This window comes from Drosophila obscura, unplaced genomic scaffold (assembly GCF_018151105.1).
Source record: "Drosophila obscura isolate BZ-5 IFL unplaced genomic scaffold, ASM1815110v1 contig_4, whole genome shotgun sequence".
Classification (NCBI taxonomy): Eukaryota; Metazoa; Arthropoda; class Insecta; order Diptera; family Drosophilidae; genus Drosophila; species Drosophila obscura.
The window spans coordinates 11,033,822-11,061,702 of record NW_024542828.1 but is presented as its reverse complement, the minus strand read 5'-3'; the positions used below and the strand labels follow the sequence as shown (position 1 = coordinate 11,061,702).

Genomic DNA, 27,881 nt, shown 5'->3' with positions numbered 1-27,881 from the left:
ATTATTCATGTATTTTTGGGATTTGTTGGATTTTTATTTGCAGTCCCCCTGCCCATCTATGCGAGTGAGAGACCTTGCCTCTCCGTTCTTTTTAATTTTTATTTATTCATATATTTATTATATTTCCTTTTGACACTATAATTGCATTTTCTTAGCTTTGGTTTTGGTTTTGCTTTTGGTAATTTTTGATTTAGCAACAATTTTCATATATGGATGTATGGATGTATGTATATTTTTATTCAAACTCTTCTGGCACCCTAAAAATTAACAATTAATTGATTCTCGGGTATTCCATTTACTTCTCAGCTGGATTTTGGATCTTAAATCGTAAGTACAGTAGACAACAAAAACATTAAGCATAAACTATGTAAAATAATACAATACAAAATATAGTACGAGTAAAGTGTAGAAATGAGTATAACAATTCATTTAAGATACAAGATAAGTACAACAAGCGATTCAACAGATTCATTTTACTATATGTATATACACATATATGTATGTATGTATGTACATATATATTAATTGTTAAATGCATTTAATATTGGAAATTTTGTTGTTCTGTTTTCATTTTTTTGTTTTGCGGACTTTAAACAATAAAACTTCTCGTCCTGGGGGCACATTTTTTCCAGGACACATACACACCTGTAGATGTACCTGTAGATGTACCTGTACTATATACAAATCCATATAATTGACCGATACCTAGTGACGACTGATCTGCTTTATAGTGGTACATATAAAGTATGGTATAGTACGGATAGGACTAAGCATTAATTGACTACAATTACTAGAGATTACAATTCTGTTCTTTTTGATTCACGAAGATTTATTTAGCCTCTTCTCTTCTTTTCCACTTCTCTTCACTTTACTAATTGATCTCGCGTTTGGAAAACATTTTATTAATAGACAACAAGAAGACGACGACGACGACGACAACGACAACAACGACAACGACAAGATTATGTGTACGTTGAGACATATTGACAAGACATATAATTTCTGTGTGTTTGTAATTAATTAATTAATTAATTAGCAATACTTGCACACGTACATGCATTAATTCAACAAGATATTCTATTGTGATTTACTCAAAAAGATTGAACAATTACACAGAGTTCCAGGGCAGAGCAGAGGCCTGGGCTATATCCCACCGAGTATTTCTTTTGCAATGAAAGTTCTGCACATCTATCAGACATTTTTTGTCTCCTCAAGCACTCCCCGAACATTGTGTACAAATTCCTTGCCTTCGATTTAAACCGAAGCTGCGTTTTGAGCTCTGAATCTGATCTGAATCTTTTACAGATTTTGCAGGGTACTTCGGCTGCTGCTGCTGTTTGTGGGCTGTGTGTTCATTTTGTTGCGTTACTTAGAGACTATGACATAAGCTATAAGCCATTGTTGCATTACGCTTTAGTTGTGTTTATGTTAATTGTTAAGATACTCACTACGTGCTACGCTACGCAAAAACAAGGTCCTGCCTGACATGTGACATGTGTTCTAGCGTTCTATAAATTGGCATAGATCTGGACATTCGATTGCTCGATTACCATTAATAATTGCGTGTCAACTCGATTTGGTTTATCTATTCATCTGTGGGATCTGTTGGTGGAGGTGGCTTGAGGCGGTGGATATGTCGACTCGTTTACAGGTTCCAGGCGCGTGGCTGGGCTCTTCATCTCATCATCAGCTCATACTTTGGACCAGCCAAAATATATATTGTTCTTCAGGGCGGGGCAGAGGCAGAGGCAGGGCAGGACAGGGCAGAGAGGCTGGGCAGGCAGCAACGATTATTACACCTGCTTGGCAGCACTGGCAGCATTCACGCCACCCCCCGTGCCAGAATTTGCAGCATTCCGTCGCACAGCCGTCGCGGGCAGAAAGAGCACCACAAAGCCACCAAAGATGCTCCAGGCGGTGAGCAGAGCCATCAGCAAATGGCCCTCGATTTTGTTCTGAATCATGAATGAGAGAATCAAGAAATGAAATAGCATCAAGGATATTTTTGGGGTTCTTTGACTTGCCAGCAGCGATATATAGGGTGTCAGGATCAGGGCCAATCCAGCGGCCACATTGCAGGCGCCCACTCCGACGTTGCGTATGGCCGTGGGATACAGTTCGGCGGTGTAGACCGGCATGATGGTGTTCCCGGCGCTGATCGTGAACTTGCCCATCATCAGGAATGTGATCTTCAGCCAGAGTATATCCTCGCGCCCCTCTGTGATGGTGGCACAGAAGCAGGCCACGCCGGCACAGAACAAAGTGGCACAGAAGAGCCACTTCTTGCCCACCTTCGTGATGATGTACATGGCCACAGCGATGGCGGGTATTTCGACTAGGCCAGCTAGTGCCTAGAGAAACATTTGAGGGGAGACGGGGGAGAGAGCGGGGAACTGAAGTGAGCAAAAAGTTGTCAAGTGTCGTCGGGGCGCACTAAATCAGTGCGGCATCAAAGGTGCGCCACGCAAATGTCAAAATAAATTATGCAATAAATTAGCTGAAAAGCTCCTCCGCCTCCATCCGCTGACATGCCATGCCCATTGTCGGATTTTCCTACAGTGATGAGCAAATGGCTGGGAAAGTAGGGAAAACTATGGAAGCGGGGAATGGTTCTTTGAAGTGGGATTTCTGTAAAAAATGCTTAAATAAATCCCTTAAACTTTTTATAATCGGACTATAGATCGATGGGATTCCACCCTGTGGGACTCTCTTTAGAGTTCCTTTCTGCTCTTAAAAATCTGAAATATCAAAGAGAAATTCTTTATCCGTATAGCACGTTTCTACAGTCAATATTCCTTTCATCTCTCAAAGCCCCCATTAATCCCTTAAACATTTTATAACAATCGAAAAATCCCCCGAAAACCGAAAACCAAATGCCAAACATGTTTATATTCTGTATATTTTGTGCGGCCGGCCCGCTAATCCAAGGCCTCTCCTCTCAGCACTACAACACGCCGGCAAGCCCCGGACATTCTGCTGGCCCCCTGCCAGCATCAAAGATGAGACCCCAAAAAACGGACCGGACCCGACCCGACGGCTCGACGACTCCCATAAGATGGCTGTGGTGGGTGGTGTCTATGGGGGATTTGTCCATGGAGAGTAGAATGGCGTGGAGAGGTGGTGGGCGTATGTGGGCAAGCAACATCATAATTCGATTGCAAACACATTTTCACACCCCGTACAAGCGAGCAGAATTTTTGACATGCCACAGACAATCCGCGTTCCGCGGTGCTGCTGATGGAATAGCTGACAAATCCAATTAGGCGGACTTCATCATCATCGGCTGACGGACGCCCAATCTGTGACGAGTGGGGGCACTTAGCACTGGCCTGGCTAAATGATTGCTTGATTGATCAGATGAAATGTTCCATCCATTCGCAATCCTAAGTGGATGTGCCACGCGGCGGATACTTGATGCAAATTAAGGCGCGGGCAGAACAGACTCACCGAATTCAAGTAGACATTGCCCCCAAAGGAGCTCATGTTGAGGATAATGCCATAGTAGACCAGATTCATGGTGAACCAGATGCACAGGAAGCAGATGGTGATGCGCCGCAGATAGCTGGAGCGGAACAGATGCGTTATATTCTGGGAGCTGCTCTCCTGCGTCGGCGGCGTCAGCTGATAGTCCACTGGCAGTTGGCGTCCATTGAATTTGGCGGCTGCCTCAATGATGCGGCGTACCTCATCGACGCGACCCTTGACCAGCAGCCAGCGTGGCGATTCCGGTACCACGAACCTACAGAGACCAGACACCAAAAACAGAGAGCAAGCAAACAAAAAAAAATCAAATAAATTAGCTGGGAAAACATGTGCCGTCGCGGAAGAGTCTCCTCCGTCTCGGACACCCACGCGCTGTTTTTGTTATTTATGCGGCAGTCTCTGATCTGATCTATATACCGCGTGCATAGACTCGTACATAAAGATTCATGCTGGCTGGGCTGGGAGATTTCATGGCAATTTACACTCGCCACGAGATGTTTGTTTACCTTCCAAATGGATGCGGAAATTCTTACCATAGAAAACAGAGGAAGATCCCCGGCAAACCGATGCACAGCTGCAGGGCCTGGTAGTCTTGCGTGAGATAGGCCAGGCCGGAGATGATCATGTAGGAGATTGGCAGTGGAAAGAGATTGTACATGCCAGCGATGGTCCGCCACTTGCCATCCACATACTCGATGGCCAAAATGAGGGCCGAATAGGTCACCGAAACGGACACCAGACCGAGCAGGGCACGCAGCGTTAGATAGAGTTCAAAGGAGCTGCAAAAGTACAAGCAGAGACCTGTGGATAGAAGCAGAGAGTGGGAGATATATATTTATGTGAGTAACATCCATGTTTTCCGTTTCGATAGGATTTTCTCTTCCCAAACCCACAATTATGGGCATTTTCCCTGCTGATTTCACTAATCAATGTTCGAGTCAGGGAAGCACCTTCATTAACGCTTTCCAATCAACCATGAACCTTGCTTCAAGAGAGAATGCATTGCAGCATTCGCTTCCGCATCAGCGTCCACACACACACGTGTGGCGTCCAATTCCTCATTAGTAATGTCCTTTTGAATGCAAATTCCAATTACATTGTACGAGAGAGATTTAATCAACAAGGACAACAGGGCTTGCTTGCGGCAGCAGCCACAACTGCAGCTCGAGAGTCCGTCCCGTCGCAACCCAACCCAACCCGTCCCCTATCCTGAGTGCCACTCGCTGTCGTGCTGACCCCCAGACACGTCCAAGTTCACAGTCAGCTGGGGGGACGAGACTCTCAGCCATGGCCAATGTCATGATGACACGTTGAAGGTGAGTGTGTGGCCTTTAAAGGCCACAATGTGCATAGAGAGAGCGTGAGAGAGAGAGCGGATGGGATGGGGATGATGCTCACCGAATATGGTCTGCAGGATGGCCGATATGAAGAGCATTGTCTTGCGGCCAAACTTGTCCGATAGATAGCCGGATATGATGCCACCTGTTGCCACGCCCAGCAGGAAGAACATCTCGGCCACGTTCTTCATGTGCTCCTTGTCGCACACCAGATCCCACTGCGATGTCCAGGTGTTCCCGACATTATCATGCGTCGCGTACTCCCATCGCTCGCAGGCCACCAGTTTGCCCTCGGCAGCGGCATCTTCCGCTGCCTGAAAGAGAGACAGTGAGACCTTCTTCTTTTGGGACTTGTCTTGGAGCATTCACTCACCTCTAGCACCTCTAGCGTTGTCGCATTCCCCAGGCTACTCCAGCCCATGCTCTCAAAGCGATGACAGTTGTCGGTGGAGCCGCTCAGGTTGCGCCACTCAGCGACGGGCATCTGCGGATATTGCGGCGGCCGCTGGCACCAAAAGTCCTTGTTGGCCGCCTGATACACCGATGAGGATATGTGAAAGGTGTTGGGCACTTGGAACAGTGACAGCAGCACCGTCATCAGCAGCTGCCACTTGCCATAGTGTCCCATCAAATCGCCAATCACATCGGTCTCGTCCTCATCCTGATGCCGCCCAGGGGACGGCGACTGTGGCCTTGTACCCTGCTGCTGCTGTTGCTGTTGCTGCTGCTGCTGTGTGGGCGGTGAGGCGGTGCCGGTGGTGGTGGTGGGTGTAAGGGACGGTTTGCCGGTGTTGTGCATGATGCACACAGGAACTGGAAAAAGAAGAGATAGAAGAGAAGGTAAATTAGATAATGGAGTGCAAAAGAATTTCCCTATTGGGTATCAAATATTCTCTCCAACTTCTAGCAGGAACTCCAATCTGCATCCAACCAAAGATTGAGAGTGAAACATGCAAATAATTGACTTGATAGATGCCACCAAAACCACTCCTCACTGGGAGCAGGGAGCAACATGTCCGTATGAGAATTAATTTTATTGCCCGTGTCAGTGGCACACAAAGGAGCAATTAGTTAAGTGGTCAGTGACTGGCCATAAACCCAGTCCCGGGGTCAAACAGCCAGCAGCCTCTCAGAAACAGCCAAAGGACGAACGCAGGAGCAAGGCAGGAGCCGAGCCAGAGTCAGATGCAGTCAAGTCAAGCGGGTCTATTTCATTTATTAGAACTGAGTCCCCTGCCCATGCCAATGCCTGGTCCGGTCATTGGTCAACCTGCGTTCGATGGAATTCAATCACGTTGGAGGCGATTAACTACAGAGAGGCAGTGGCTAGAGGGCTTGGGAGCGGGTGCGGGCCGCAAAAGTTGTGTGCAGAACACAGAGAACTCTACAAAGTAAAAGAATAATAGCCAAGATTTAATGTAATTGCTTGGGGATGGGCGCCTGTAGCTGTAGCTGTGGCCTGTGGCTCTGGCTGTGGGGATATTCGTGTCCTTTTGCTAGTTGAACTTTTTTTTTCTGCGATTCGATTTCATTCCTATCGCATGTCCCTCTCCTCTCTACTCCCCTCGCCCTTGCCCTCTCTATTCTCTGTGCTCTGTTGGCCTTTTCTTTTGTGGCCGGACGACCAGCCAGAGGCTTTTGTAGCGCATTGGCTTTGTCTGGGATTTGGCACGGAATGAGTTCGTATATAGCCGCAGAAGTCCCAAGTGCCAGAGCCCCAAGCTTTACCGAAGGTATCAATGCCCCAAAGTAGGCAACAAACAAACTTTTACCCCACTCTCGATATCGAATCGCATCGAAATCACTCCCGGCTTTGGCTTCTAGTTAGTTTTAGTTAGCCGCCACAAATGCTGCATAATCCTTTTTCTGTTGGTCGGAGCTGTTCATATAATTAAACAAAATTAAGCCATTTACTGCACGTCAATGGGGAATTTACTTTGGGGAATTTGTTGTGTTGTGTTGTGGTGTGATTGGGAGGCAGCAGCAGCAGATTAGCAGCAGCACCAGACTCGAACACTTCCTTTGAGTAACTTTATTCAAAAGCCAGCTAAAATATCCTTTAATTTCTTCCTCCAATAAATGGATGGAAAACGCGACAGGAAAAGTAATAAAAACCCACAACATCCTTGATATGTTTCCCTATAATTTCCACTGTCAAAACCCATTTGCCCCTGCCATTAATTTCACCTTTAAAATGTTTCGCTTTTAATTCTATTAAATTCAACGTACGAGAGTTTATGTTAATCCGAAAAACCAGCAACCTGTCGATTCGACAATATTGCTTGATCAGCAGCAGCCCTCCGGCAATTATTGGCCTGCAAATCCATGAAAGAGGATGTGTGGCATGCCCCAGAGATGGCTGGTGTAGCTGGTGTGTGACCAGGGGCAGCGACTGGCAGCTGCAAAATGCAATTAGCGTTATTTTCAGCGTGCCACCAGATTGCACATACCGGCCTGCAACGCCTGCTGATGCTGATGCTGCTGCTGCTGCTGCGAGTTGAAGGTAAATGTCGCTGGGAATGGGCATGCGGGTTGGGAAATGGGGGGGTGGGGATGGTGATGGTGATGGCGGCGACGACGTAGTTTATAGCATTGAGATTGAGCCGTTGAGCCCACAACGAGCGACAACGAGACGACCTTCAGCAAACACCAGCAGCCACCAGCCAGCAGCAGTAACGTAATAGCAGTAACGCAACAGCCTGTCCTTCCTTGGGAAAACTCCACCACTGACCAAAAGCTAATCCTGCAACTGCAACTGCAGCCAAGGATATGCCAGAGAGAGAGAGAGGTTGGACCATAAAATTGATAATGAATTATCCTACCAGGCTCCCATCCACCCCCCACACACACACACACAGCAGCTCCGCTCCCCATTGCCAGGGAGTGGGAGTTGGACTCCATTCTCCTGCCTGCGGCTTTTCGCGGACACGCTTCGCTTATTCCCTGTTTACAAGTGCGTGAAAATGTGCGCTCAACTGCTTATCACGCGTGAATTTTACTGCCACAACCACAGGGCCGGTGAGAGGGAGATGAGAGAGTGATGCTGCAATGCCCACTGGCCACATATGCTAAATCCCGCAACCTAAATGGCATGGAATATCTCTTCCGGCCCATGGACATATGCAAATTTAACTCCCGACTCTTCGCGAGAAATGCCAGAAATGTTTGTCACAGAGAGAGATTGATATGTGGCGGATAGCTCGTGAGAGTTATGGGAATCCCTGCAGAGGGAATGCCAGGGCTTTAAGTGAATGAAAGAGTGCTTCAATCTGATGGGTAGGAATCTCAACAAACAAACCAACAGACCATCAATGAGCGATTTATTTGTTTCCTTAACTAAAGCCCATAACTTTTCATTAGCAAGAACTGAACTCAATTGAAAGCCGAACCATAAAACAAATGGCATTTATCATTAAGAAAAAGTGAGTGCCATTTCCGATATATTCATGTCCGTTTATTCAGCCAAGTATTTGCATTTACAACTTGTTCTACCAGCAATTAATGAATGTTTTAGCCATGCAGAATATTCAATAGCCATTCACACAATAAAGAACTGCTTCAAATATGCCACGTTTATTGCATTGCAGATGTGAAACTAGTTCTCTCTTTTTTGCATGCATAAGAGGAGGGGTATTCCGGCATTAATGCCTTTTTTTATTCACACTACAGTCTATGCAAATTGTTTGCTAATTACATTTACATAGTGGCCCATAAAAACGCCAATTATTCGGCGCACGATCATAACAATTGTACATACATATATGTATATGTATCTGCTATCCACACATCTGCACATAGGTTCCCATGGGTTCCGATCCGATGCGGATGCGTCTGTGGGCGCGATCTCTTGACACGCTCCACCAGCGCCACCGCCACAGCCACTTCAGGCACCTCCAGCGCCAGCGCCAGCACCAGCACCAGCACCAATTGAATACGATCCACACGCTGCTCAAATAATGATTTGTTTCAATTGAAAAGTCAATGCCAGAGCTCCCCCCTTTCTCTCGCCTCATCTATTTGGCTATTAATAATTTGCTTAGCTCTTCCATTCACGATGGTTAATTAAAAAATATGGCAAAAAGACAATTGCCAGAGAGAGAGGCGAGAGACTTTTGCATAAATACGAGTATGCGAGAAATTCCACACTCAACAAAACAAAATCTAATTAGTCTGGAGTTTCCCCTCAGCTCATGTTTTTTTCGATTGTTAATTTGGTTAAATTTTTCATATGCATACTATTGTTTAAAGAAAAGTTTTATAGGCGAACAAATTATTGTAAATATGACAGGTTGTAAAATGGTAAGCAAATTGCTTAAAGATAATTACCATTCTGGTATTTTCCTATACATAATGTCAGATAATATGGCAGGAAACTCCTGAGATTTATAATCATTTAATTCAAGAAATTCTAGAAATTTATTCTGCCCGAAATTTGTGCCTCAAACATTTCTTTTAATAGAGTAAAAGCTCCTCAGATTTACCCAAATTTCTGCCCGGTAATATTTACACGGAATTTAAAGCAATCCCAAAATCACAATGACAAATCATTGGGGGGTTTCCCATGGAAATTATCAAAAGGCTGAGGAGGGGAAAGAAATCTGAGTAGAGAAGCGGCGGGCGTCATAATCACAAAAGCCGAAACGTGCTAAATATTTTTAAAACAAAAGCAAAGCGCTTAGCACTGGTGACATCCCAAGGGGTGGGTGGGGATAGATAGACAAATTGTCGCTGTAATTAGCAGTCATGCATATAAAAGTGCATTCACTTTCATGAAATGATAGAGGGTGACAGAGAGGGAGATGTGGGAAGAGCGATAGAGAGAGATGTGAGAGGGGTGTAAGAGGAGCAATGATAATGATGACGCCTGCATCTGCATTTTGTACACTGCGGGAAAGTAGGATACCCAAAATAAGATTAAAAATGAGATTTTTACTCGTATGAGTAATGTTTCCTATAATAATAATATAAAAGATAAATTTGCAATTATTGCATAGGGAGTTGTTGCTGCTAAAAATGCACACAAGATGCTTCTATTCTCCAATATCCAAACTTTGTATTTTCCAGATTCTGGCATTCATTCGCTTTTCTTGCACAGTGTAGAGAGCCGCCGGTTCGGTGACGTTGCACACAGCTAATTTGCACATTTATAGGATTTGATTTGTTTATTATGCATGCAGACTGCCTCCGCTGGGATGGGAGATACGGAGAGAGTGTGGCGGGTGCGGGTGCGGGTGCAAGTGCGGTTGCGGGTGTGGTGTGGCATGAAGCAGGCTGCCTGGCAAGTGGGTAATAGTAATCTTCAGACACTTGCACGCAGCAGTAGCAGCAGCAGCAGCAGCAACGAGCTGCGCTTCCGTTTCGGCGACAAGTGTGCGATGAGTGGAGGATGAGTGGCGATGGGCAAGGGGACGGGAATGGGGATGGGGATGAGCATGATGATGATGGGGACATCTATGTACATGGTACATCCCGCCGGATGAAGGCCCGTCGGCCATTCTCCTCGGTTCCAAATCCCCATGCCCCACTTCATCACTTGTCAGCCTAATTGCAGCCGTGTGACAGCCGCTTGCAAAAGATAAGCGGCAGCTGAGGCAAGGCAAGCAACTGAGGCCACAGCTCCGCAGCAGCAGCAGCAGCGGTGTGCAACGGGGCGTATGCGCAATGCCTGTGTGGAAATTGCATTTCGGTGCGGGATGACGAATAATGGAAATGAATGGGGAATGGCGAATGGAAAATTCAAAATTCGATTTTCGCCCAACGCACAATAAACATTATATAAATAATTTAACTTTCGACACGTACTACGTGCCCCTCGGTGCCTCTCGATCATTGCTTCATCGATGGCTGAAAATTTACGACTTTCACGCCTTGCAATTAACCCAAATGATGCCAGGCATGGCGTGGCCTGGCCTGGTCTTTGGGCTCGCAGTAAACAGAAATCCTATAAACAAATTGGAAACTGAAATCTGGATTCGATACTCATTTAGCTGCTGCTGTTGGACCAAGTAAACTATTGCGACTAATTGCCTCCTCCCACCCAGCAAATCAGGCAATAAATTCGCACACATTTTGTTCACAATATTTATGCAAAATGTTCAACTTTTATGGGCCCGGAAAAGCCAGAGCAAAACAAATCAAATTGATGATGGCGAGAAACCTTTAAAGTTTTTGTGTTTGTGTTCAACAAATCAGCAAAACTTTGACTGGGGCGCAAAATTTTCCAAACACACAACAACATGGCAAATGAGGCATGGAAAGATTTTCCAAGGGTTTCTGTTAGAGTCTTGGAGTCTTTTAATGGCAAGTTATATAAACACTAATTGGGATTGGATCCCTTAATTGATATTTCTTACTCAGAAAGAAGCCTTTTCTATTCACCCAAAGGCAATCCATACTTTATTGCACTTTTCATCATAATTTATAGACATTTATTTCACATAAATTTACATGCCAAACAAATCCAAATAAATTATTAATTAACCACTGAATTATGTGAATATTTGCTTTCATTTGTAGGCCATAAAATTATGTATATTCTCTGGCTTAAATAAAACTAAAGAACTCTCTTGGGTTCACTCTCATTTTGCCCCAAATGATTTTCCACACTAATGACCAATAAAAAAGGCGAACCATAAATTCCAGAGAAATCAAATTAGGAAAAGAAAAACATTTGTCAGCAATTTTCATATCAATTGGTTGCGAACAGAACACTTTTCCCCAAAACATTTTATAAGCCCACAAAAGTTCCCTCTCGAACGGCACACACACACACACACACACACATTCGATTGACGACTTGCCACAAATTGGAGGAGGCGGCTCCTCGACAATTTCTGTGTGATCGGATTTCATAAAATGGAAAATTTTGCAACAAAAATTCTCGGTCCAAATGCCAAAATCATTACAATGAAGTGTCCTTCCCATTCCACTTCGTTCGAGGATTCACAAGGATCAAATCAATTTTCGAATCAATTCAAAACGGCAGCAGAAGCAGCCACAAAAGCCACATTTTAAAGTTTTTATGGGGTTTTGGGGGAGGGGGCGTGCCACAAGTCCTGCCCCCTTTTCCACATATGTGTGGGTTGATATATTATGCAAATTTCTGCTACCTTTTCATCTTCTTTTCAGCTACAGAGGGAATTTCAGCTGAAAACTGTTCATCTGCGGATGTCTTTTATTTAGCAAAAATTACACAAAAAGAGACAGCAGCAGGAACCAGGGGCTGGCTAGAAGCTAGTGGCTAGAGGGGAGTGGTAGAAACGAATGCAATATGGCAATTCCGTTTCGTTCTCGTTCACATTTGAAGGGTCTTTACAGGCTTCCTTCCGTTTGCCGCCCAGCGTTTCTGCTGTTGCAGCTGCCGTTCCGTCCTGTCGCTGGTCCTGGTTCTGGTCGGGGTCCGATGTCCTCTTCTCCACTCTGAAGTCCAATTCGGTTCAGTGGCTGTCCGGGGCTGGCTACAGTTTGTTGCAAACATAGTCCCAGATACAGATAGAGGTAGAGGAGGATACAGCCGTACGCTTGGACAGTCGGCATCTGAACACAACACAGAATATAGGTCATCAGCCATGGACAGCAGACACCCCTCATCACGAGAGTGCGAAGGGTATTTGGGTTCATCTTTTGGGGCAGATAAATGCGGAATATCTATTATTATTATTATTATTTTTATAGGAAGAAAGAACTCACTGCCTAAATATTCTAGTAGATCATTATGTACAGATAAATCTTTTTCTGCCTCCAAAATAGAGTATACCCAAGTCCGCTAGAACTCTCCACTCTCTTCCGTTTATTTGGTTTCTGTTTAGTTTTTACTTTTAATGTGAATCTGTGAGTGGATGTTGCAATGAATGCTGCTTCTGCTGCTGATCCATTGTTGTCAACATGAATTCACAAATCTATTATCATTCCGACTGATGTCTGATGCTGTTTCTTTTGCTGTTGCTGTTGTTGTTGAGAATAGAATGATGATGACGATGGCAAGTCCTTCCCCTCCCTTTTTGGCTGCTGTCTTTTTAATCGAATAGCAAATCGTTTGGCAATTTCAAATTTAGCCAGGCTAAGCAGAAGGAGTACTCGTACCGTACCCCCTCTGTCATTGTTGGAGAGAGATTGAGCGGCCGGGCGCGCCTTTTTTGATTAGAATTTCAATTTCAAAGTGCTCACTGATTTGCTACTTTTATGCGCTTCCAATCAGTGGCAAGTCAGAGTCAGTGGGAGTCAAAGCAGCCGGATAAGCATTAGCATAACCCTAAGGCAAGGTAAAGATGGGTTGAGAGCACAGACATATGATACAAAATAGAAGATGGGAGTCACGAAGGGGCTGAAAACCGGCGCCAGGTGATTGCCAGGAAGCTACTTGTACTCGCGTCTCGTATTCGGATTTGTTTGTTGTTTGTTCCCCTTTTTTCAGTTGCTGTTGCTGCTGCTATTGCTGGCATTGTCAAGATATTCCCATGAATTGGCTGCTTATGCTTATGAGCAGCTCAATATGCTTGGTGCTTGGGGTTCGGTATTCATTTTCATGGGGTGTCAGGTTTTCAATGTAAAACTATATGTTGAAATGAAATGTTGGGGGAATGATAATGATATAATAAAAATATTCTTCGACACATTACAAAAATGAAACATTACTCCTTGATATATAAAATGGCAAATCAAGAGAGATATTCGTGCAATTCTTTGACTTGTATTATTCGCGGGAAATTTATTTATTAATAAAAATTAATGTAATAAGCAATTTCTTTGAATATTTATGTTTAGGTGTCTGATAAAAATCCTAATTTTAAAGCCAATTTCCATTCTTTATCCCATTTATGGACACAGTTTTCTTAGCAAATTCCAGATACTTTGAAGGGCCCTCTCCCTCTCTCCAACTCTGAGAGGGCCCAAAGCGAGGGGCTTCAACAATCTGTCAGGATAAAGTCATTGTCGTTGTCATTGTTGTTTCTTTTGCAATTTGTTGTTTTTGTTGTTAGAGCCAAAAACAAATAGACTCGGAGGAAAACAACAAAAAAAACGAAAGAAAAAAACAATGAAGTAAGAGAAGATTCGACTGCCGAAGCATTAAATACCCTTAAAGGTTCTTTCTTCCTGTGATGCATAAGCACCTCATTTAACTTGCTTTTGGTTCGAATGAATCTACAGATTCTTTGGGGCACTCGTCTCTTATGTGGAGTCGAAACTGCAACCTGCTCTGCGTTACAAAGCACCTTTTCGAATACATAATACCCACCACGTCAGCAAAGTGTATGCAAAAAGACGCTCAAATAAACAAACAAAGGAGAGCAAAGCAAATGTCGCTGGCGGCACGTCCGCCAGGCAAGGATGCCAGGATGCTCCAGCTCTGCCGCGTTGTCAGCGTTACGAAGCTCTCCGACGGCTGCCTCTGTGCCTCTGTGTCCCGTAATGAGCTTACCTTATGGATATACAAAACAAGTTGCCACTGGATGTTGTTGCTTCGCCTGCTGCTGCGGCTGCCACTGATGTTGCCACTCCTCTCAGAGTCTTGGCCTGCAGCCAGCACTCTGCTGCACAATTGGCAAGGATGCTAGTGATTTCCTTAGCCCGCTTCCTGTTGCTGCTGGTGCTGCCACCTTCCACCTTCCACTTCTTAGAGTTTGAGTTTAAATTTCAGCTTGAGTTTGGTTTTGATGATGTCTGTGGCGCGGAAATCCGTCGCACGGTTGTCGCCTCGATTCTATTTCTTTTGGTTTTTGTTTTGTTTGATAAATTTATGGCTAAAAGCGCACTAAACGGAAACTGAGACATAAAATCAGTCAGCACTACCCGGCAGCTGCTGTTTGATTTTACGAGCGTCTGTTGGCATTACGCATACGACACGCGGTGCCGCCCCTAACCCGCGAGAAATGTGCGAGAAATTTGTTTGTTTTGTTTTTCTTTTGGCTGCATTTACCCCAAACAGAGCGAAAGAGAGCGATGGATGGGTGGATGGATGGATGCATGGGGGCATCACTCATACGCAGCGTGGTGCAGTGGCAAGTGGCAGTGGCATTCGCGCGCGCGTTTCCCAATTGGCAAAACAAATGCGAGTGGCTATAGATTTACACGATTTTAACAGAGAATACAACTATAAAGAGAGTAGGGAGAGCAAAGGAAATTATGAAATTTTTTGTGTGGGCCTTCTAGATTTATGGCTTGTCCAAACATTATCTGGCCGCGGGAGCCGCGTTATTTCGTACAAAAATCATAAGTATCAGGCGTCTATATATTAGCACATATCCGTGTATATATATTAGATATAGCATCGTGTTGTTGCCACTCGCATTTGTTGCTGTTGCTGCTGCTGCTCTTTTTCTTGTGTTTCTTGTATTTAATTTTATACTATGCGCACTTACGCACCCGCACCCGCACCATGGACACCGCGTATCCCGCACTCGCAACTCGCAATCCGTCCCCGTACCCGCTATAACGTTTGTCTTACACGAACAAAAACTCTTCCTGCTCTCGCACTATTTCCTATGCGATTGAGATTCAGAATGAGATTCCGACGGACGACGGAGACACAGACGGAGACGGAGACTGACACACGGAGACAGTGACAGTGACAGCGACAAAAAGACTCTCTGGCTACTGTGGCTACTGCTCTGTTGGGGCTCCGCACACAACGACTGACCAAGAGCAACTGAACGCCACTCTCGAAAGCGAAGAACTTTTATAATCTCTCCTGCCATAGCACGTAGCCGAGGCAGACGATGCTCGGAATGGACCATTCTTTGATAGCCGACATCGCGGCCGATGTTGGGGTCGTCGCGACGACCGACTGCCTGCTGCACCTGATGCGCGCTCTCTTCGTGTTCTGTGCTGTGCTTTGGCCCGCTCTTAGTTCTGGCGCGCTCCCTCTCTTCAGCTCACGTTGGCGCGCAAAACTGTTGCTGTTGTTATTTAATCGCCGGCACATCGCCTCACTCAACATTATTTGCATACCCTGCAGTACAGGGGGAGTGGCATGGCTTAGTTAGCTGGTTAAGTTGCTCAAGGGAACTGTGTGACGAATTATGGGGATTGCTATTCAAATAAATAAATAATACCCTTACATTTTTAGACCCACAAAGTACCCAATTGGAACCCTTACCTATCCAACGAAAGTGTATCCCCAGTTCTTCGTCAACAAGTGTCGTAGAATAGCCTTCAGCGTCCCCCACATTTGGATTTCCGTCTGAGGTGTACTCGCGTACTCATATAAATCAATTGATGATATAGCTATCTCCGATCTGCCGCTGACTGCAGCTGCAATGAGAGATCGTGCTTGGGGTTCGGGTTTGGGGGCTTTGGTGAGGCAGTGTCGATCGTCAGTCAAGTCAGAACGTGTTGAGCAATGAGCGAGCGCGATCGTTCAACGCCCGCCCGGCTAATGTCTTCAGTGTCCGTCAGTGTGGTGGGGCAATTTGCCTGATAGATCACACATCACATCACATCATATCAACTATAATTCTGACAATTTGTTGACACTTTTGTATCGTTGTTAGTGTTGGATCTTTTGTTTCGCTATACTTTTTTTTTGGGGTTCGCATTTGATGATGATTATTTAATGGCAATTTACGCGATAGTTCTCCCACTTTCGTTGGCTTGGTGTTATGATTATATTACTGATAGACACAGAGTGGGAGAGAGTGGGTGATCTGGTACGCTCTCTCTCTCTCAATATGATGTCTGAATAATTGTTGACGAAATTCGGTTTCAGTTGGTGCCTCTTTATGATTGATTTATGAGTTGGGGGTCTCTGCGGGGTCTCTATCTGCCACTCATTTATTATGAGCACGTCTCATTACGATGGCGCTGCCAGAAAATTATTTATTATTATTTATATACTTGAAATAAAACGAATGAAGTGAGTACAAAGTTGTTATCGAAGATAACAAACAAGCAACTTCTTTGTACGGTTGCCAAATTGTTGCTAATTGAGTGGCCATAAATGGTGTTAATTATGAAATCAAGTTTGAACTGATGACTTAATGATAGTTCAAGCTCAAGTTGTGGCAAATATATATATATGGCAGATGCTATATCCTCATAACTAATCTAAGAGATATATGTTTACCTCTCGGTTTTACTATTTCTACGTAGTACTCATACTGGCTGACTCACTTGACAATTGAATTCGTCCCAAACGAAAATATTACTCATACATCCTGTTGATGTTTACCCCCCTTTTGGGTGTTGACTGCGACCCCCATGAATTGTGGCACAATTCTATCGAAAACATTATAAATTTGTCATCTTTTTGGTTTGGTTTGTCAACGTGGAATGTTGGATGATTTATTGGTTTATCTCTGATTCGAATATATGTAATGTGGATATATACAGATATTTATTTTTAAACATCCAATGAGAGGGAAAGAAAAACTAAGTAGGAAGAGATACGCACATAGGAATATTACCTCTGAAACTTCCTTCGGGTATAAATTTAAATTTTAATAAATTCCCAATAAATGTGCAGAGTATTTAGCTACTCCTCTCCTCCTCATTGTGTGCTCATCCACCCCTTCCATTCACTTTCCCACCCTTATCATTCACGTTCACAAAATTCAAACAAAACCAAACAGAATTTATCGCATGCGATATATCACGAAGGGAGGCGTGCCACATAAACCACCAGTTCGAGTACGAGTTTATTCCTCTCTATTTAATCAGTTTGTAATGCTCATAAAATAAACGACAGTAAGTATTCTGTGTGTGGCTTGTTGTTGTTGTTGCCATAGCTATTGTTTCTGCTGGGCTGCTTCTGCTGGCAAATAAAATGCAAATTGTGTTTGGGTTTATTTTTAATTCAAAAAGCGACAGAAATAATTAGCTATTGAGTGGCAAATGATACCGACACTGAGCTTTTATCAATGAAGCAAAAGGCAAATATAATAAAGCAGGAAGGCAGCAGGCAGCTGGCAGGGGCATACATTATCAACATAAACCAACAGAGGAGGGGCCCGACTCCCATATAACCCCATATCCATATCCATACCCATACCCATACCCATATCCACACCCGCATATGTTTTGAGTTTCATTTAAGTTTGAGTTTGAGTTTGCATTTTGTTAGAATTTTTCAAAATATTCTAATTGGTTTTGGGTTGGCGCTACACGATTTCCATAAATTAAATGGCAGAAATATTTCGCATTCACATTTGATTAGGGGAGAGAACACACAAGGCAAAGTCCGCAGTACCAGTATATGGACGTACCCCCAAAGTGGCCCAACCTTATACACTTGAAAAAACAGAGGATATATTTAATTGCAGCTAAAATATATGCTCAAAAAAGGTTTAAAAATATACAAAAAATATATGATCTGCCAGGAAAAATTAATTTGTAAGCCTTAAGCCGCCTTGGCTTTATATCCTTTTCCCTCGGTGTATCCCGCTTTGGCTCGAATGCAATGTGCAAGTGTCACTGATTTATGGCCAAAGTTGGTCTACGAGTGCATGTGTGTGTGTGCCAGTTAGCTTGTTTTGACCAAGTTAACTGGTTTAATGGCCCAATAGTGGGAAAGAGTGAGAGGGAGAGGGCAGCATACTCACTTGTACCGCTCTTCCGCTGACTCCGCTCCTGCTGCGACAACAACGGCAACTCCAGATCCCCTCCTGCCTCCTCCTCATCATGGCTGCCAAGGCGTTTTGCCATATTCACTTTTGTTTTTATTTTGTTTTGTTTTTAGCAATCTTTAAATATTCGCTTTGATTAATGATTATATACTAATTATTGCGATACGCGCGGAATGGCAATTTCAGTTTTAGTTTCAGTTTCGTTTGCAGTTTGAGTTTCTCTGTTTTGTTTAGCTTCCCGAAATCACTTAATTTACGACTTGGCGCCGCGCGACACTCGACACTTATCACTCCTCCTCCGTTTAAGTCGCTTATCAGCCGGCATTGGTTGGTCCCGGGGGGTTTGGTGGGAAGGTTGAGGGTGGGGGGTTGGGTTTTGCTATTCCTAAGTAGCTCTAGGGCACTCGATCGGAACAGCTCGCGGAACTGCGGCAGCTGCTGCTGACCCACATAAATCACGTTCCAATGGCCCAAAATTGGCCAGACGTGCTGGCATTCGCTGGCATTACTCCTCCAGTAATTCCAGCCAATATTAGGGATCGTCTGGTCAACAAGGCAACTAGAAATAAACGCGGGCGCTAGTACTTTCTGGAGAAGAGACGTGCGAACTGTGCAACGGACGGTGGCTAACTGACTCTGACTCTGGTTCTGAATATGCTTGCAAGCATTGAGGCGACCACCGACCACCGAAGCAGCGCCCCAAGCATTGACTTAAAGGCAGTCGCCGATATAATGCCTCGGGTGCGTCTGCGACTACCGAAAATAAAGCTTCCACTTGTTTGTTTTTGTTTCGTTTTATAATTAACAGCAAAGACAAAAAGAATACACCGCATGGGAGGGGGAAAGACCGCATATTGGCATACCCTACCCTACCCTACCTGATGGCAGCTGCAAAAGGATGGAAATGGTTCCGTTTCTCTCTACAAACTGAAAGTGAAAACTAAACTACCTTTCGCCAAAGGGCATACGTTTCAGTGTAGGGGGAATGGTGGGTAAAATTGTATTTACACGTTCATTGATCGCCACTGGACTCGAACGAAACTGCTCTCTCACCTCTCGATCAACCTGCTGGGCAAACATTTCATTTTCATACTCATAAAGAAGACTGCCTGCAGGTGACAGCTGAATGCCAGACCCGCGCAAACTCTCTCTTACGATACAACCCGCCACCCCATTCCACGATCTACGAGCGATATTTGCCTTTAGTTTAGTTGATCCGAATGATCAAGTGATCAAGTGGTATTCGTCGAAACATATGCAAATTCCCCGCGAAGCGTGCTCAAGGTTTTTGCCAAATCGAGGACTGGTTGATCGCTCGGGGGGCCTTGGCATATTTCACTTGAATTATGGGAATTGTACGCATATGAGGCTTGCCGGCATTAACTTCCAAATTAAACAATCGCTTTTAAGTGATAAAGTAATGTTCATCTGTTGTTCTTATTGCATTGAAGTATACCAGGAATCAATTAATATGCGAATACCGTGCCATAGGGATTTTAATTGTCTTGCTGGTCGAACCCTCCTCTTAGAACTTTTAGAACTTGCACGACACTTACCGTTGCTCTAATCGGTCTGCACTGCAGTCCCCCTGCATTCGTAAACAAATCTTATCTGCTCGGAGAGGTAACTGTTAAGTGTAAAATGTGTAACACTTTAATGGAGAATATATCTCATGCTAAGTCAAGGTAAAATCCCCAATCTTTGGCTATATTTTGATGCATATTTCTCGTACTTCCCAGAGAGCTTTACATATAACAAGACTGCACCCACAAAAATATCCCTTTAAAAAAAGTTTCACCCTCACATCCTAATAGATGGGACTCCAACCTAAACCTAAACCTCCCCCAAAAGCACACATCAAAGCTCCAAGTTAAAGCTTAAGTTTGAAGCGTCAAACTCACCTCGGTTATGGCGCCAAGGATGTTTGCTTTTCCCAGGATACTCAGGAGTTACCATAACATGGCAGAACGGAACGTCAGGGACTTTGCACGCATTAAATAACATCAAAATAAACAAACCATTTTGCAGACAATTGCTTCGAGCTCGACCTGCCCAAAAATAGCCGCAACAAATTGTGGTTAAAGCAAAGGGGATGGGGACTATGACGTGGATTGAAGTGCGCTGATGGGATGGGGGTGGGGGTGGGATTATCCCAGCGGAAAAGTATGTACTCAACGCGTGGGTCGTGTGCCGTTTCAGAGATTCATCGAATGGATTTGCTCTGGTTTGAATGCAAAACGCTAATCGATATAAACCAGACAAAGGTCCTTCGGCATATGGGCAGGGGGTTGCTTGGGCTGTGGGCTGTGGTCTGTGGCTGATGGGTGATGGGTGCTCTACCAGCTCTTGACACTATCAATCTGTTTTCTGTGTGTTTGTTTGCTTTTGTGTGTGTGTGTGTGAGAAAGAACTGTTTGATTCAATTATCACAACATGCATATCCTGCTGCTGAGATCTGAGATAATCCATGGGAAATACCTTTGGGAAGAATAGTAGTACCGACTATGATTAGAAACTGGTTTCCAGGTGCTTCTTGTACTATTCTTAGTTTCGTGAAAACAGGTTTACCCAGCAGATTACTTGCTAATTTTAAATACAACTTTTTAATCTATTTGATTATCATAATAATCACAAATAAAGAAAGTGAATTTGGAGAGCATTTCAAAGTGCGAAATTTGATTGGTCTTTAAACTTTATAGCGACGTAGAATGTGTGTTTACTGAATAGATTGAAGTATGGATTGTACTTCCAGAATTCCAAATTCCAATTCTGCTGTAAATTTCAACTCCAATCATTTGGCCCTCCTTTGAGCCACTTCTTCCCACAAAGCTTCTCTCCGAATTAGCCTTCTAGCTTTGTGTACCCCTTTGTGTACCCTCCAGCAAAATTAACATGTTCGGTTTGGCTTAGGCTTTGAGCACTCTTCACGTATTATGCATAAATATGCAAATCAAATGAGAGTAGGATATACTAGAATATTTTATTTATTTTTCTGTTTTCCCACAGTCAGGGTCAGCGATTAGCGTCTCCTTCGGTGCACTCGTTTGAAATGCGATAATTTAATTGTGGCCCAATGACAAGTCCGAGTCGAACCGAACCGAACCACACTCCAAGCATCATCCACAAAGAAAGGGGTTGGGATGGGAAGAGTGAGTACCCGTCGTCGTTTATAGGGCGGTTTTCCTGCTGCGATTCCGAAAAGTTAAATTAACAATCGTGTTTACATTGGTTTGTAACAAGATTTCACTTAAGGATGTCAGCTTTGTACCGCCACCACACTACACCACATCACTGCACACACATTCCTGTTCCTGTTCCTATTCCTATTCCTATCTGCCGCTCAATCGGTTCGAGCTGGATCTCGGGATCGTGTTCCGGGCACTTACCCTCCATCAAAACTGATTACTGTCATCAGGGACAGACCCAAGTTCTGGGTGTACCGTGGAGTGTGCGCCGACGCGTGCTACAAGCAAATTTGTCTGGTAATGAAAAGGTTTGCGCATCCGCCCTGACATATTGCCGCTTCCCTTTGTTCGATTCTACGACTGCTCGGGATTTTCGCGCCTCGGGTTAGGGCACGCGACCTGGGTCGGTCGCCCGACTGGGCGGGCCAGCAGCGATGGGTGAGATTGGTCCCCCGACGTACGTAGCTAATTTACGCGTAAACCAAAACATCAAATAAACATAATTCAATTTCAACAATTGCCCCGTCCGTGACTGGTGTTGACAAAGGATCTGCGGCTGCTTCGAGTGGTTCCTGATCCTGTTTCTCTCTCTCTGGCTGGGGGGTTCTGGTTGAGTTAAATGATCCGTGAAATGTAGAGCATTCAGAGATATCTCCCATGGGTGTGTAATTGTCCTGATCCCGTGGGAATCCAACTCCAGTTGCAGTCCGATCAACAGGTTCGGTGGCCCCTATACAGAGCTCTCATTACTGACAGACTTCCCCGACTTTGTATCTCCCATATGGCCCTACATGACCTCAAGTTTTAGTTGGACTTGCGATGGGGTTGTCCTGGTTAGGGTTAGTCACTGCTCTCTTCCTGCTCTGCCCCATTGACAAACATGGCGGCTGCCTGCTGCGCGAAATATAATGGCAAACTGTCAAAAACAGGTGAAGGAAAGGAAACACAAAGCTAAAGCCGAAAGGGGAGTGTCTCAAATGGGGGCTGTCGGTTAGTGCGACTGAGAGATGCGCTACATTACAGGGAAGGGGGAAAGATGCCTGGAATAAGAATGAGAAAGTAGGAGAAATACTATTAAGAATTAGACGGGACCTTCTACTGAATTTAAAAGAAATAAAAATGTGTCTTTATCAATGGTAAGAGAATTCCAAGAACAGAAAGTCTTAAAGCTTTCAATTTCTTGAAGAAGTATTGCATATTTTCCAGCTACATATCTGATTGCCCTGATTTCCCATCATTTTTGTAAGATTCTCTAAGAATCTCGCCCACAACTCACGACAAATCAATTACCATAATTAGCTACCATCCAGCACTAGTTGTAAGGGGTGTAGGGCAGCAGCCAGAGGCCAGTAGGCTGAATGACTTTCCCACACAGCATCCGCTTGAAGAACGGGCCGAAACACCCTGTACGTACTTGTGAAACTCCGCCCACCCGTTTGAGGGCGCCGCACTGCGAATGGCTGTCAGGATGCTGATGCTTAGGGGTGGATTGCAAGGATACACACGCGGGTCCTTCCTTTGGCAGAGTTGTGGCATTTCCAATTGGATTTTGTGGCACTATAAAAGGCTCGCAATTCCCGGGAGACAGACTCATTAAACGTTTAAACTTATTGGACAGCGGAAGTGTCAAAGAGGTGTTCTGAAAAACGGCTAGAAAGTGGAATAAATAGAAACAATCTTGAACTAAAGTGAAATTATCTCGGAAAATTAAACAAAAATGTCGCGGAATCAATTGCCAGATTCGTCTTCATCACCGCCAATAAGGTGAGAGAGGGTCCTTGAAAGCTTGCAAGGAGGCGAAGACAGACATAAGTTTTTTCCTGGAATTTTTGGAATAAAACTATTCAGACTTTTGCATTAAAAAGTTCATAAAATGATAGCTTTAAGTAATCAATAAATCTGCAATAAACTAACACGGTTTTGGGACCCACAGAAACTTCCAATTTCTAGTTCCCCCACGAACCTTTGTGCTTGCCGACGGCATCTCCCAAAGAAATAAAACTCACATACGCAAACCCTATATATCCTTTCTATTCCTTAGCCACATGCCGTTCCATAACTTTGATGATGATCTGATCAATGATCTGCCCTCCTGCATCTATGCGGGTCAGCATCAGGGCGGCAACAATGGTGGCGGAGGTGCCGGCGGGTCAGGTGGCAGCTCCGGACTGCGCCTCAACTCGAACAATCTGCGGCACATCCAGCAGCACTATATGCAACACGGAGGAGGTATATACGACTCAAAGAAGCAAACAACAAAATTAAGCAGAAAATACTAAATAAATCTGTTGGATTTCCTAGAGAACCTCTTGGACTCCTCGACCAATCCCATGGGTGTGCATCAGTCGAATAGTGCCACGCCCTTGATGTGCAATAGTCCCAGTGCCAGCAGCAGCGGCGGAAACGGAGGTCCTGGAGGAGCCACAGGCGGTGGAGGTGTCGGAGGAGGGGGCGGCTCCAATCCCAACTATGGCTCGGTGGGTGCCTCAGCCGCCTCCAGCTACAAAATGCAGCGACAGGCGGCCAATGTGCGAGAAAGGAAACGCATCCAGAGGTCCGCACCAACTGGGTACACCAAATGGTCTTTTCCATTTTAAAAATTATTCTGTCCGAAGCCCCGAACCAGAAATGGTCGACTAACAAGCATTCCCCTTCTCCTTCCATCTCTCTTCTTTGATTTCTCGTTGCGCTTTGCAGTAGCATCAATTCGGCCTTCGATGAGCTGCGGGTGCATGTGCCCACGTTTCCGTATGAGAAGCGATTGAGCAAGATCGACACGCTCCGCCTGGCCATTGCCTATATATCCCTGCTGCGAGAGGTGCTGCAGACCGACTACGATCCATTGACCTATGTGGAGAAGTGTTTGCGTGGAGAGATCAAAGCGGATCGCGCCAATTGGAATACGAGTGGTGGGTTGCTGACATGAAACTGAGGAGAGGAAAGAGGATTGGATTCCTTTAATTGTGTGTGTTTATTTCATACTTAGATCTCACTGCTCGTCTCTCGTGGATCAATTGGGAGAACCTAGGCGTTCATCCTGGACGTCGCACGCTGCTCACCTCGCTGGCCCTCTCCTCGGAGCCCATGTGTGGTGCTCACTGCGGCATGCCATGAATGGGATGGTGTCCAGATTAGCAAAGCTAACTCTGGAATCACTTGCTAAAAGCACAAACTTCCCCACATGTCTTCCCTTTTATGATTTAGTTTAGTCTCACGTGTTAAGTCTTCCCCTTGTATTATGATTTAGTTAAAGACTGCTAGCATTTCTACAGTTACTAACAATAAGCAATAGTAGTGTTTTATTTTGAAAAGCATCCAAAGACACAAAAACCCCCACACAAAGCACCTTTTCCCCCCTCCACCAGTTGGAGTATAGTTGTTGGGGGTGTGGGTTGGGCTTCATTGCTGCTGTAGTGTGTGTGTGTGGGGGGGGTCTTGCAATTACAAATCAATTCCTCAAATCATATTTCAGGATATATATATATGTAGTATCAGATCAGATCAGTTGTAAATAGTGAGTATTCTACGAAACGAAGGCCGTACACATGGGCCCCACGGTTCGTGGCTAACAGACACATATACAGTTAGGCAACTATGTAACAACTTTAAAAGCATTTATATAAAAGAGTACACACACATTTCTGTGTGTGTATATTAATCTAGACGTAGACATAGACATATACATATTATATATCTCTCTCCATCTCCTTCGTATGCATCGTACATATACTCAAAAAAATAAATACTCTTTTTTGATCAACAGGAAAAAACTAAGAACACAAAATGTTGTCGTTTGTGGTTGGTTGGATGGATTGTTGGTTGTGTGTGTGTGTGTGTGTGTGTGAAACGTAGGCTAAATGCGCGTGTGTAAATTTGGTAATACATGATATATGCGGAAGATATCAACTAGACTTTAGAGACTGTTTTTTTGGCTACTACTCCTACTGCAGGCGTTTAAATTTTACCGCTTTAGTTCCGCTTTGGTAACATGGGTTGTTTGTTTTCTTTTTGATTTGATTTCGTTGGCTAATACTCGAATCGCTTTTTGGCTTCAATGATAATACAGGCACACCTACATACATATACATATACAGATACTATACGCAATGACACATTTAAACGACTACGCTCCTAATAATTGAATTTTTTCGATTGCTTCTCCAATTTGGTATTTGGTTTTGTTGCTTGTTTGATCTTATATTTGATCTGCTGGTCTTGTAACTTCACATCCTCTTGCATCGCATCTTAAGCGGGATTCAACACTGCCACCTTCCGCAGGCTCTCCAGTTCGCTGCGCTTCAAGCGTATTGCAAACATCGACTCTATAAAGCCATGGCAGTCCGTCACAATGCTGTCCTGGATCATAATGTCGCGAAAGTGACTGGCCAAGGCGGCAATATCGTCGCAGGCCAGAATGCTGGTCTTGTGGGTAACAAACATGGCCAGGGCGGCACGGAAAACGATCTTGTAGCCTTCGGCAAACACACAATCCCAGATGCGCAGCACCGTCTCCACGGGCAGCACCTCGGCAAATATGCAGATGAACCACTTGCTGGCAATAACGGGATAGGGAAGACCTAAAAACAGAGGAAAATGTTGAGAAAAGAATGGAAATGCACAGGTGGTAGACTCACCCAAATTGTCCACATGCCTATTGACAGCGGGCACGCGCCTAATCACCAGCTCCCGAAAAACAGCCAAGTCCCTGAGCAGATTGGCCATGTTATGCGAGTGATACTGTGGCACAATATTCTCCACGATATGCTTGAGCAGCCAGAAGGACTTCTCCTCGTCCTCGGTGACGATAAGCAGCAGCCCGGCAATGTAGTTTAGGCCCTGGCAGTAGCCCACATCTTGATTGTGGTGGGCGTAGGCGATGAGGATGTTGTACAGGCGCTGCTTCTTCGTGTCGAAGTGGATATTGTCGGGAAACGTACGAGGTAGATCGATTGATATGGAATCGCTGATTTCCTTGTCAAAGGTTTCGGTGTTCAAGAGACTACGATACAGATGGGGCGCCCGCCTTTGTTCGGCTGCGGCGCCGGATATCTTCATCCAAACATCGGGACGGTAGGGGCCGGGTATGCCCTTTCGAATATAACGCTTTAGCTTAGCATCTACCTGGCTGAGATCTGGATTCTGCTGCAGTATGGCCTCCCATTTCATGCGACGGCGTGTCAGCGTCTTCAGGTAGCCATCCATGAACTTAGAATAGTTCTGGTAGTCGAAGTTTTGGCCACGTTTGAAGCCATACTCGTCCACATCGCTAAATAAAAAAAAAACAAATGAGTTTGAGGGTCACTGCATATTCAGTGGAGCGGAGCGTGTTGGACTCACCTGAACTTTGAACTTGCGGTAGCATCCATAAGAACTAATGACTAGATTTTGTATTGCTCAAGTTTGTATTGGTCGTTCGTTGGTCTTTTCAGTTTTCTGTTTTGTGAAGGTTCTGCTGCGTCAGTCAATCGGCTGTGACTCTGGCTGTGGCATGGCACCAAAATTGCTTTTTGGTATTCAGCGCACGCTGCTCGGTTACGTCGCTGCCTCGGGCGCTGCTTCCGCCGCTGCAACTGCAACATTCAATTGGGTTAAAGGGCATTAAACATTACTTGCTTGCCACAAAGCCCTTCATTTATTTTTAAGTCACTTTAGCCTTGCCAAACGCCTACCTACCTCTACACACACTCTGGTCCGATGTCCTTGAACGGTGGGGTGGGTGGCCTTTTGTGTGTGCGCCCACTCGTCGTTGCTGCCTCTGCCACTGCTACGCTGCCTCTGCTCTGCTCACTGCTTTGGTAGGCGTTTTAGCGCGCCTCTTCACTGATAACATTTACCTCGCGCCGCAGGAGTGAGGGGGCGGAGCGGCGGGCACAGGTACAGGTGTCGCGGAGCACGTCTCGTGTGCCAGCGGCGTGCTTTTGGTGACTGGTGATTGGTGCGATTGGAGCTGCCACTAGTGATTTCATTGAAGATTTATGTGACACCTATCAACTGGCTAAAAAAAAGCAGAATTTGTTGTTTTTAACGCGAATAAAATTCGCGTCTCAGAGAATCAGTGTGACTGACCCTCTGAAATATACCGAAATATACCTTCTCAAAAATACCGTAAATAGTTGATCAGTCTATCCGATACATATCTAACGTTGCATGGTGTCTGACCTAGAGACGGAGGTAGTTAAAGTCATGCGATGTATCGAAATGTAAAATGTGACTAAAATTATAAGGTTTTTTGATAAAAAAAACATTTAATTCACTTCAAATTATATAGATTAATTCATAGTTTCAGTATTATTGCTTCCATTGATTATATATAGCTT

At 44.7% G+C, this 27,881-nt stretch overlaps 3 protein-coding genes across 10 annotated transcripts; 1 reads left to right on the top strand and 2 right to left on the bottom strand.

Annotated features, from left to right (window-relative positions):
* Positions 1-200: 200 nt before the first annotated feature.
* On the bottom strand, positions 201-19,013 carry LOC111070267 (organic cation transporter protein). 4 transcript variants are annotated; one of them, XM_022360692.2, is made up of 7 exons: positions 18,356-19,011; positions 5,194-5,633; positions 4,882-5,134; positions 4,017-4,284; positions 3,448-3,739; positions 2,025-2,351; positions 201-1,955 (listed from the first exon to the last, which is right to left on the bottom strand). In XM_022360692.2, exons 1-7 carry the CDS (start codon positions 18,456-18,458, stop codon positions 1,794-1,796), a joined length of 1,845 nt encoding a protein of 614 aa, XP_022216384.2. In that variant the 5' UTR covers positions 18,459-19,011; the 3' UTR covers positions 201-1,793. The 4 variants fall into 4 exon arrangements, with proteins under 4 accessions (XP_022216384.2, XP_022216385.2, XP_022216386.2 ...); XM_022360693.2 differs by lacking the exon at positions 18,356-19,011 and adding exons at positions 14,239-14,582; positions 15,265-15,447 and having other exon boundaries at positions 201-2,351; XM_022360694.2 differs by lacking the exon at positions 18,356-19,011 and adding exons at positions 14,239-14,571; positions 15,265-15,447 and having other exon boundaries at positions 201-2,351.
* On the top strand, positions 9,025-25,141 carry LOC111070269 (class E basic helix-loop-helix protein 22). Of its 4 annotated transcripts, none has more exons than XM_022360700.2 (5): positions 9,025-9,119; positions 23,606-23,793; positions 23,866-24,145; positions 24,262-24,473; positions 24,551-25,141. In XM_022360700.2, exons 2-5 carry the CDS (start codon positions 23,610-23,612, stop codon positions 24,676-24,678), a joined length of 804 nt encoding a protein of 267 aa, XP_022216392.1. In that variant the 5' UTR covers positions 9,025-9,119; positions 23,606-23,609; the 3' UTR covers positions 24,679-25,141. The 4 variants fall into 4 exon arrangements, with proteins under 4 accessions (XP_022216392.1, XP_022216391.1, XP_022216390.1 ...); XM_022360699.2 differs by lacking the exon at positions 9,025-9,119 and adding an exon at positions 23,171-23,328 and having other exon boundaries at positions 23,866-24,118; XM_022360698.2 differs by lacking the exon at positions 9,025-9,119 and adding an exon at positions 23,171-23,328 and having other exon boundaries at positions 23,866-24,133.
* On the bottom strand, positions 25,141-27,673 carry LOC111070268 (growth hormone-regulated TBC protein 1-A). Of its 2 annotated transcripts, XM_022360695.2 has the most exons (5): positions 27,655-27,673; positions 27,238-27,559; positions 26,902-27,134; positions 26,199-26,830; positions 25,141-26,141 (listed from the first exon to the last, which is right to left on the bottom strand). In XM_022360695.2, exons 3-5 carry the CDS (start codon positions 26,928-26,930, stop codon positions 25,810-25,812), a joined length of 993 nt encoding a protein of 330 aa, XP_022216387.1. In that variant the 5' UTR covers positions 26,931-27,134; positions 27,238-27,559; positions 27,655-27,673; the 3' UTR covers positions 25,141-25,809. The 2 variants fall into 2 exon arrangements, with proteins under 2 accessions (XP_022216387.1, XP_041451090.1); XM_041595156.1 differs by lacking the exon at positions 27,655-27,673 and having other exon boundaries at positions 27,238-27,641.
* Positions 27,674-27,881: the final 208 nt, after the last annotated feature.